Here is a 12,309-nt window from a genome sequence, read left to right as displayed (position 1 = left end):
ACTTTCCATATTAAATATTAACTACTAAAAAATATTATTTTTCCATGTAATTATTAACTATTTTGCCAAACAAGATATTAGAAATTTATATGTAATTACCGTCTCATATCTAAACACATCTTGCATTTTAAAATATAGTGTAATTACTAAACTGTGTAATTACTACCTTAATAATTACATTATCTAGTAATTACACAGTTACTTCTAAACACACTCTTTAATTTTTTATCATGTTGTGTAATTGTGTATCGGAGTACAATGCTAAAAGATGGTACAAATTTATTACAAATGTAATTTTTTGTGCTAAATATAGTATAATTTTTACATCTTCTGTGGTCAAAATTCATAAATATAAGGTGAAAGATGTTAGCATATTTTTGTTTTCCTTCCAATTTTAATTTAAGTACTAAATAAACCATCTCAAAAAAAAAGTACTAAATATAAAGTAATTTTCTTTTTTCTCCATCGTATAAGAAAAACCATAACTTTTTATTTTCTTTACCATTTCTTTTCCATGCACTTTTCTTATAAGATGATTATTTGGCTCTCTCACGTTGACTGTTGACTTAGTAAACCCTTTCAAATAAAATTCCAACCATTATTTCCCTCTCTCTCCAAAAAGTAAACCCTTTAAATAATTCCAAATTAGGCATCATAATTGTGGGCTAGTTCTTTAGCTAAAAAAAAAAATGTGGCCTAGTGGCCTTATCTTAAATGATAGATTTGTGTAGTTGGTCGAGGACTAGTTTCCCACCAAGTCTAATATATCAATACGGTTATCTATAAGTTTATACTAAAACTAAAATTAAAAAGTTACGCATAAAATAGAGGAGTTTCCCTCTGTAAAATGATATTCGCTAAGAAAAAGGACAATAAAACTTTAATATGTATAATATAAATGAAAAAAAAAATAAAAACCATCTAACTTGTGACTTTAATAGGACACATATTTTTGTTTTGAATATTTGAAACTGCCAAATTTAATGTCGATCTCATTTTTTTTCCCTCAAAATATACAGATCTCCTAATTAAAGTAATTAATTAAATATCTATATATTGTCATTAGAAGTTTTATTTGCTATACATTTTTATTCAATTGGACATAAAAGTATTGTGTTCAGAAATATAAATTAATTAATTTGAAAAGAATCTTAAAAGCTGGATTATAAATTCTCACCTTTTTTATATCTCAACTAGTTTCACTTATTCCAGCCATAATATTTGGTCTTGCATTTCCTACTGTCTTTTTTTTTTTTTGAAAATAAGCGAGACTTTTTATTCCTATATATGGAAATGTTAGACACATTGTGTTTGTCCAATATAGGCCTTCATTCTCTTTCTCTATCTTAAGAACAGAAAGCAGAGACGTATTCACATAATGGAGGATCCTTCCCTCAACCAAGATGAGCAAAGTCATACACATAGTGAATTAGAGGGAAAACGCTACAATGGACCAAGCCATGATGGTAAACAAAATTATCATGATCAACGCCAACAACAGCAGCCACCATTCACCACAGAAAACCGTTTGCATGACCAACTCCCCCCTCCGCCATCGGAACCTCAACGTCAATGCTCTTCGGCGCAAACACCAGCACAGGAACAACAACCAATTCAATACCATTTTCAAGCTAACCAAACTCAACCTGCCGGTCCCTCTCAATTCCCGCAACACAACCCACAACCCAATTTCAAGTTCCAAAATGTGCCAAATCAGCCTGGGAGGACTTTCCCACCTCAAAGCCCACAACCTCAGTATAATCAGGTCTCTCAACCCCAATATCAGCATCAGATGCCCCCATACCCATATCAGCAGCAAATGCATCAATATCAGCAGCAACCCAACCCAATATACCAAAATGGGGCCCATCAGCCTCAAGCCTACCCACAACACCCACCACCATCCCAAAATAATATGGGCCAAGGCCCACCAACAGTGACCTCTCAACAGCCACAACCAGCTAGCCAAACTGCTCCGTCGCCGCTGAACTTCCACCAAGTGAACGGGGGAGGAGCAGCAGGTTTTGGTGGTGGGATACAGGAAAATTACCCAAATGGAGCGGTTGCTCAACAAAATGGGGCAGGGAAAGGGTTCCCAATGCATAATCAATTCCAAACTCCACAGCCTTCGTATGGACAACAGGGGGGTTGGAGTACTGGCTTGTTTGACTGCATGGATGACCCAATGAACGGTACCATTCTTACAAATATTTTTTTGCTTTTTTATGTATAATATTTTTCCAAAAGAATAATGTATATAAATTTATAGCATAAAAGAAGTGTATTAATACAACTCTCTCTTTCCCAAAAAAAAATAAAAAATAAAAAAAATACAACTCTTATCTCTTTCAAGAAAAAAATTTCAGTCCTTTTTTAAAGAAATAATTTTTTTTTTTAAATTCTTTTAAATGTCAAAATAAATAAAAGTAGATTTAAAAAGGTAAATTGTAAATTTTTTCTAAATTTTTATAATTTGTTTTTCTACAAGTATTATGTATATATTTTGTAAAGAATTAACATATATTCTATGTACATGTATTTTCTAAAATATGAAAAACTATTTTTAAAAATGAAGTTGAATTATTAACAATACATTATGATTGTGCATCCTATTCAATTTAATTTTTTTTTTCCTCATCCAATTCAAGTAATTGAATTCGGAAAATCATGATCCGATTCAATCTAATTAGATTTCAATATCCAATCAAATCAAATTACTAATTGGATTAGATCGAATTTTTAATTGGATATCTAATTACACACCTGAATTTTAATTTTAACTTAAAAATAAGAAGAAAATACGTAAAAACTAAATATCACATTTTATTTAAGTTTAGTACTCCAAAAAGATACCATCGTTACAAGTGTAATGCAACTAAAAATTTCAAATAGTTAAAACAATAATATTTCTAAGTAATACAAAATAGAACAAAATATTATAAAAATAAACACAACCAAGTGTTACAAATTTAATACATAAAAATCTAATAAAAATATAATTAATATATATGTATATTTTTTAATATTTTTTATTATATAAAAAATTTTGTAATATATATAAATGTAATTAGATTGGATCGGTTTTTAATTAAATTTTAAGATTGACATCTAATAATCGATCCAATCCAATTAGAATTCAATTTTTAGCATCCAATCTAATCCAATTATAATTAGATATCTATTTTTTTGTAATTAGATTGTATTAGATCAGTTCGATTCAATTAGATTGGATTGAATACAGAATTTTCTTAAAACAAATTACATGACTAAAGTGCGTATAAGTTAAAGACAAATCTTAACTAAAGAGAGTGGTCATAATAGTTTCACAACTCTCACAAAGAATGTCTAAATTTGAATTTCTACTCTCTCAATTTCAAAAAGAAAAATCAAATATTACAGAAATGTATTTACTTAGTCAGTTTGTAAAAAAAAAAAAAAAAAAAAATACTTTTTTATGTGTATATTTTTTTAGTTTATGCAATTTTTTTTTTATTTTGTTTTATTTTTATATCTGTTATTTTTTTAAAAAAAAATTATTAAAAAAAATTAAAATGACAAAGTAAATAAAATAAAGAATGAAAAAATATATAATAAAAATCAACACAACTACCATTATTTAATAGTGGAGTCTTCTCAAAAAATGGAGACTTTTTTCTATATAAGTATTTAATAGTGGAGACTTAGTATTGCAAAGAAACTAAAAGTAAGGATCAATTTGTTAAAAAAATTGAAGAATTTGTCAAAATTTATATAACACAAGGACCTACGGTATAAATACTTATATAGAAAAAAGTCTCCATTTTTTGCAAAAAAAAAAAAAAAAAATCTTAATTTTATTAGAAGTTACAACAAACTAGCACGAAAATAATAAAATTTTTAAAATGGTCAATTAAATTCTTAAAGATAATAATTTGGGAAATTTACAACAATATATACATTATAAAATTTTAGTGTTTTTTTTTTTTTTTTTTTTTTTTTTCATTTTTACGTTTCAAAGTAATTTTATTTTATTTTTGTATTTTTACGAAAATTCACATAACAATCCATATAGCAATTCATATAACAACCAACAGAGCAACCTAAATTCACATAACAACTCTCATATAAACCACCGTAACAACTACCGGAATAATCACTAGATCAACCTAAAACATAAATTTGGAAAAAAATAATGTATGAAGTAATTCTTCCCCAAAATTTTATTGTATTAGTGTAAAATGAATTTATTTATGAAAAATTATACATTTTCATGAGAAACATATTCTCATTTTTATATACAAATTATATATATGGTAATTATATTTTAATAAATAATTTAAAAATTTTAATTCTTACTATACATATTATAATTATAAACTAATTTGAACGTACCTTATATTAATATTTATTTATATAAAGTAATTTATTTAATAACTAAACAAAAGTTATGCCAGCTATATAAATATAATATCATTAATCTATTATAATATTATTTTGGTATTTTATTTAAAATTTCAATTGGGGTTAATTTTTTTTAAAATTTTTTTTAATTATTATTTTGGTATTAGATTTACAATTCAAAAAAAGAGTCTTAAAGTTTTTAATTATAATTATTTTTATGGTATTAAATTAAAGATTCAAAAAGTCTTGAAAATTTTAATTATAAAAATAAAATACTTATACTAGAATATGAATTTTTTTTATTTTTCTTTAATTATTTAGTATACTAGAAAAACATATTATTTTTCATTATAAAATTCAATAAAAAAAATGTATGCTACTGCCCTTTGATTTATAATAATAAACTAACGGTTTAAATAAAATTTTATTAATTATGTTAAAAAATAAAACTTATAGCATTATAAATTATTAAGGTCGGGTTTGTTTTATAAAATGAATTTTAATCAAATTAATTCTCATTTAATTTTAATATTTTTTTTAAATCCTTTAATTTTAAACATTACAAAACTAATAAAATTATAAAAGATTTGACACGTGTTAACCAACTAATAATAATAATAATAATAAATTAAATTTTGACAATCTTGGTTTTAATAAATATATTATTTTTGTCGTTACGTTTTATTTTTGTTTTCGCTGGAATGTTGTTACGTTTTGTGACTATAGAATAATCTTTCATAATCATTTATCAGCTGCCGTAACTGCTATTTTTCCATGTATAACATTTGGCCAAGTCGCGGAGATCATAGACAATGGTGCCACTTGTAAGTGAAAAGTTAAATAATATATATTTATTTATATATATATATAAATTTATATTTGAAGTTGAGTTAGAAATAGATTTTTTTTTTTTTTTTTTTTTTTTTTTTTTTTTTTTTTTATAAACTGTTTTTCTATCCTTTTCAATATGTGTTCATCTTCGGTTTTATTGATATTCTTGTAGCAAGTTAAAAAAGAAAAAAAAAAGGCTATTTTTTAAAAATAAAAAAATAACTCTCTATTGTTTGTGTTTCTTTTATTTAATATTATGTTATTGTAAAATCACTCTTTAAGAATCTATGATATAATGCCATTTATTTTTTAAAATAAAAAAGTCTTATTTTTTTAATCACAAAGTGTGTTGAAAAAATGTTAAAAATACATTTCCAACACTACATGTGATATATTTTACGAATAGTTGTATGCAGTAGTACTATTTATTTCTCTTATTATTTATTTGTTTATATAATTTTTTAATTTTATTTATTTATATTTTTTTTAAATTAATATTATGTATTTAAACTAAGTAAAATATATAATGAAAAAATAAAAAATTAATATATGATGTAATGTAATAATTTAATATGAAATAGAGAATCAGACTTTCGATTATTTATTTTTAAGAGTTCTCTAAGCTTAAATTAATACATTTATGATAAGTAATGTTCAAAGCAACTGAGATATATTTTTCTTATTAACATGACAGAAAATATGAATAAATTAAAAAACTGTCAGATTATTAATCACAAGATTATAACCGTTATTAGAAATATATATATATATATATTTACTCAATTTATGTATTGGATTTGTATAGCTTGTTCAACTAGTGGAGTGATGTATGGATTGGTGGCATTTTTTATCGGAATACCATGCATAATGTCGTGCACCTATCGTACAAAGCTGAGGAACAAGTTTGGGTTGCTGGAGACACCTGCACCTGATTGGGTTACCCATTTTCTTTGTGATTGTTGTGCTATATGCCAAGAATATAGGGAGCTTCAAATCAGAGGCTTTGACCCTTCAATTGGTAAGTAATTATACATAATCATCTATAGACTACAACTCTCTCCTATCAATAATTTGAATTACAATTCACCATATATGATCATACTGTCCTTAAATGTTCTTCTTTATAATCTAGAACAAGTATCTAAGATAATAATACATCATCATAAATAATATAAATGCTTTATTTTATTTTTCTATTTGTCCAAAAATTTTATATTTTTTTCTTTATTGATAATTGATTAAATTAATCTTACCCAACTTATAATTTTTTAAATTCATATAATTTATAGTTTATAATAATATATATTTATTAGTTACATATTCATATTAGCAATGATAATTTTTTTTATTCTATTTCTTAAATCTTGTGAGAGGGAGTTTTATATTATTTCTTTTTATTAGATGATTCTTTTATAAATTTATTTGTGTAATAGTCTCACATTATTTTAAAAAGATAGTAGATCTTTACATATATGTATTATAAATAAATTATTTATTTCGTTATACTTTTTGAAATTTAAATTAATTTATAGTCTATAATAATATATAATCTATAATCTCTATAAAAAAAATTGTAAATGAGTTTTTTTTTTAAAAAAATTATATTCTTTAATCCAATGATATTTATATTGTCTTTCATTCAATTTTTAAAAATCTGTAAAATTTCACATTTTCTCTCAATTAATTAAAAAGAAAAGTTATGGTTCCTTACTAATTTTACTTTTGAAACAATGTCACATGGTTTATAAAGTATGCGAGTCTTCTGTTATTTTATTATTTTCAAAATTAGTACTTTTTTATTATCTAATTGATTTTTAAATAAGTGTTTTAAGATACTATTTATTTATTTATTATTTTTGAATGAAAATACTATTTATTTAAATGATAGTATTTGGATTAAATTTTTATATTCTTTGTTACATCTAGTAAAAATGGTCTCTTTTCTTAAGCATTTTAACTGTAATTTTCTTAATTTTTATATTATATCAATAATTTAATAGAAAGATTAACAACTTAAAAAAATTAAAATTATAGTAAAAGACCATGCAATCCCTAATTTTGGGTTAAGCTAATGTGGAGAAAATAGTAACCTGTATATATCCCATAATAATAATAATAATAAACACTTCTTAACATGTCAAAGTATTTTATTATTATTATTATTATTATTATTATTATTATAATAGTAAGTAAATTATTTTGTTTGAAAAATAATAATATCATATTTCATATCTATCAGTTTTGTGTGTATAAATTTAATTAAGCATAAAAATTTAAATTTCTCTTTTTATTATTCTTCGTTGGATCAAAATCTAATATTTTAATATTTTTAAAATTAATATTTATAGTTAAATTGTTTAGTAACCATCAATGAGTAATACCTATTAAGTGTTCCATATATATATATATATATATATATATAAATATATATATATTTAAAATAAAAGAATATAAGTTGAAAATTAAAATGAGAAAAATTAATAAAATATTTATGTTCGTTGAAAAATTTTAATATATTTTTATTTTATTTTTAGTTTTGAAATTTTAATATTTTTACCATAATTTAAATGTATAAATTTTTATGTTCCATTAAACTAAAAATATATTATTTAATAAAATATTTATGTTCGTTGAAAATTTTTATTTTATTTTTAGTTTTGAAATTTTAATATATTTACCATGATTTAAATGTATTAATTTATATGTTCCATTAAACTAAAAATATATTATAATTAATTGGGCAAGATTTAGTTCTTTAATCTCATAAAAAATAATGTAATTATAATTTTGGGACAAGTTAAAGTGAAGCAAATAGTAAATTATATAATTATATATAGTCTATAATATAACACTTTCTAAACCATGTGAATTTTTTTTAAGAAAAAACTTACTAATATCATATAATCATGTGTTTTTTTAGGGCATAAACATAAAACTCTCTTATATTTGATAATTCTTTTTTAAGTTACTTTTGTGTTTTTTATCATATAAATATGTAGATATATTAGGTATTAGTAACATATAATGCACGTTTACTTAGAATTGTATTAGAGTTGCTGTTGCTTAATTATAAATTTAAATAATAATAAAAAAAATTAAATCTAATAAATTTAATATATTTTTTTAAATATATAAAATTTAATATACTTTTAAATTTATTTATAAAAAAAATATATCTTACGAAGTTTATTAAACAATAAAATAAGTAAATAATTTAAATAATATGACTAATAAATTTGCTATAAAGTATGATTAATTAATTGAATTAATATTTAATTTAAATTTAAATTAAGATTTATATGTATAAAAATTAATTATTTAATTTTATTGATAATGTTAAATATTTAAAACTAATTTTTCTTAAAACGATTAGTTTTAGCCGTTAACTTTAACGAAAAAATAAAAAAAAAAACTGCTAAATCAATAATTTTCATTAGATAGTCATATCTAATATAAGAGATATAGTCAATAGTTAAAAATAAAGATTTCTTAGCATGTAACATAATTTTTTACTATTATTGTAAATTATTTTTTTAAAAAATAATATCATATTTTATATCTTTAAGAAAAAAGACAGAAAAAATAACAATAAAAATTTATTGGCACATCATTTTGTAAATTTCAATGTTCTTTAAGTAAAAAAAATATAATTCAAAAATTTAAATAGGAGAAAATTTAATATTTTATTTTTGTTTTTTATATTATGACACTTTAATTGTGATATGAAAAATAAAAAAAGAAAAAAAATATATTACATTCTTCTAAAAAAAATTAAGAAATTAATGTGCAAGACTAAATTCCTTAATCACCTAATCTAATACTAAATTTGGGACAAACTAAAGTGGAAAAATAGTCATCTAAGTATAGTCTATACAACATTCACAATAATTTGTAAATTATGTGGAATTTTTTTTTTCTTAAAAATGTTCTAATGAATAAAATTTACCAAAATTTTAGAAAATAAACAAAAAAAAAAAAAGGAAAAATATAACATGTAACCTCACTAACTTTTGTGCTTTTCTTTGTATTATTATTATTATTATTATTATTATTATTATTATTATTATTATTATTATTATTATTATTATGAAAAGCAAATCATAAGAAACCAATTTTCCAACCCACTTATATTTCATAAAAAATAAATAAATAAGTACAACTGATATTAGGATTGAACATATTTACTGGGTTTGACCCGGACTCGGCCAACCCACTCAGACCCGATCCGGTCAACCCGAAAAATAAAAATAAAATTTATTTTTTTTTCCGGGTGGGTCAGGTTCAATCCGGTACACTTTCGGGCGCGTTCGCGGGTTGATTTTTTATGGTCACCGGATTTCAGGTTGAACCTGAACCCGCCTGCCACTCGGTGACTTTTTATTATTTTTTTTATTTTTTATTACATATATAATATATTAAAAATAAATAACCCTAAAATCTAATTATTTTATTTTTATTACATAGATAATATATTAAAAATAACAATATATAATATATTATATATAGTTTGGAACTTGACTTTTGTATTTTAGATTTGAAATTAATGCATTTTTTATTTTATTTTAATCTAACGAATATAAATTATGGTGTTATAAGTTTATAACTTATATGCTTAATTAATAATATAGAAAAAACTACATAAAATTTAATTTTTTTTTTAAAAAAATTAATGAGTTGATCTGGTCAACCCGTTGACCTGGCCAACCCGGTCAACCCGAACCCACAAACTTGTGAATCAGCGAACCCGAACCATTTCACGAGTCGGGTCCGGGTATAATTTTTTGAACCTGAAATCTGTAAATCTGAAATTCGGTCAACTCGCCCGATATTTAGCCCTAACTGATATTAGTTTACAAAATATACGCCCCATAAGTGAGAGCAAAAACTATATTCTTGCCTAAAAAGTCATATATTTATTTATATATATTTACATATATTAATTATAGCAAATATTCTACTTGTTCATAAAAAATTCTGAATAATTTTTAAATAATTAGTTGTTTGTATAATTAATTTTTTTTATACACGTATAATTTACTATTTTAATTTTTTTACGACATAAATTATTTAAAAACTTGTTAGATACCACTTATAACTACAATATCATATAAAATAAAATAAAAAATTATAATTTCTCCAAATACTAAAATTACTCTAATTTAAGATTTTGTATATATATATATATTTATATATATACACACATTATTTTCTCTCTAAGGTATAATATAATCAATTTAAAAGGATCTTATATTAAAATAAATTAATATATATATTTTTTATTTTTTTATTTGTAGGATGGCAAGGCAATCTTGCAAAAATGCAAGGAAACCAACAACCACAACATATGATGCCACCAATGAATCAACAAATGATGTCTTAATAAATTTATCATTTTTAAAATAATTATTATGTAATTGTATTTTTCATGCTTGCGAGTTTCCATTCCAATGTAAAGACATTATTTGTTTTTTTATTATTATTTTTTAAGAATATATTGTTTAAGATCCTTTTAGTTATTAGAGATTTTTTCCCTTTTCAAGTGCAACATTTATTAAAAAACTAGAATATGTATTGTAGAGTTATACACGAGTTAAAACCTACAGGTTATGGGTCTACAAAATTTCATATTCACAAGTTTTATAAAGAAAGAGTTACACCCTTACCCACTCGTGAATACTACTGGTTTGAACGGGTAATGGGTCATAGGTTTCAAGTCTGTTGTTGATTTTTATGGTCTAAAGCAAAATTTATAGCTGAAGAATTTTTATTAAAATTGTTTATCCAAAAATCTAGTTTGATGATGTGGACATCGTTTGTCACGTTACAAGAAGGAAATAATCCCTGGGGGCCCCACATTTCGGATAGGGCAGTGTAATCTGCATGCTCGACACAAACTCAACGCACAGGTGAGCAAATGGGGTTCCTAGGTAGATGCTTCAATCTCACAAAGTTATTTTTGAGTATCATGCTTCAATCATTCAAGCTCAACAACTACAACAAAATACATGAAAGATATGCCACAATCAAATCTTGAAACCCAGAACCAATTCCAAAATAGAACTTTACCTAGGGGCACCCAGATATGTATCAATGCCCAAGTGACATCATATCATTTTGGGCACACGACAACTGCATCAGATTTTTTAGAACTTCTTTGGACCCCGATTCCTCAAATCCATCAAGGAAAAAAGTCGATGTGTATACCTGAGTTTTTGCAACCGCCTAGGAGAGGGAAGGGGTGCATGAACCTGTATTGGATCCCAGGTTGACATTATGCAACTCACGAGGTGCCCAAATCGCTGGAGTGACTTTTCCAAGCAAATCAACAACGATTCTGACGAAACTAGATTTGTGTGTGCATTTTCCACCAAGAAGATCAATCGACAACAAAAGAGAAAAAACATGAGACTTTCATTCCGGGCTGGTGCCCAGATTGACATGTCTCCCCGTTACCATCTCCCAGGTTGACATATTTGTACGTGGGGCACTGTTGGTGTAAAGACCGCTTAACTTTAATTTGGAAATTAGCAGATAATTAGGGTTTAATTATGAAACTTGCATGTTAGTTATGAATTATCAGTTTATGGAGATTTATTTGAATTCAGAATGCATTTTATATGTCATATATGGAGTTTCATAATTTTGCATGTTTTGTGCCCGACAACATTGGAACGCGGTGTTTGGGTATTAAAATCACATATTAGTATTTTTAGTAAAGCAAGGAAATATAGTTAGCTATTGAGAATGTCAGGAATAGTCAAGATTCTAGAAATGACCAAAATACCCCTAGGTGATTTTGTGATTAGTTAGCTTTGGGAAGGGCAAAATAGTCATTTTACTTAAATTAACCTTTTGTCTTTTAGTGAATTTAAATGAGGTTTTTATTCTGAATATTAAACCAAGTTTATTAGATAAAACTAATTAATCTTTTTATTTTATAGAAAAAAATAAGAAATTAACCAAAAAAGAAACCCTTTCTCTCTACTCTCTCTCTCTCTCTCTTGTTGGGTTTTATCCCTAAATAAAACTCTTTACAACCTGATTAGTTATCAATATAAGGAATTTGAAGTGATTGATGTTTGCATGAATTTTATGTGC

The 12,309-nt window shown here is 24.0% G+C and overlaps 1 protein-coding gene across 1 annotated transcript; it reads left to right on the top strand.

Moving 5' to 3' along the window:
• The first annotated feature begins 975 nt into the window (after window positions 1–975).
• Window positions 976–10,756, top strand: LOC115710307 (protein PLANT CADMIUM RESISTANCE 6). The gene is made up of 4 exons (XM_030638675.2): window positions 976–2,192; window positions 5,133–5,204; window positions 6,017–6,229; window positions 10,506–10,756. The coding sequence occupies exons 1-4, from the start codon at window positions 1,379–1,381 to the stop codon at window positions 10,589–10,591; spliced, it is 1,185 nt and encodes a 394-aa protein (XP_030494535.2). The 5' UTR covers window positions 976–1,378; the 3' UTR covers window positions 10,592–10,756.
• Window positions 10,757–12,309: the final 1,553 nt, after the last annotated feature.

Source organism: Cannabis sativa, chromosome 3, assembly GCF_029168945.1.
Source record: "Cannabis sativa cultivar Pink pepper isolate KNU-18-1 chromosome 3, ASM2916894v1, whole genome shotgun sequence".
Classification (NCBI taxonomy): Eukaryota; Viridiplantae; Streptophyta; class Magnoliopsida; order Rosales; family Cannabaceae; genus Cannabis; species Cannabis sativa.
This window is presented reverse-complemented; position numbering and strand designations above follow the sequence as displayed.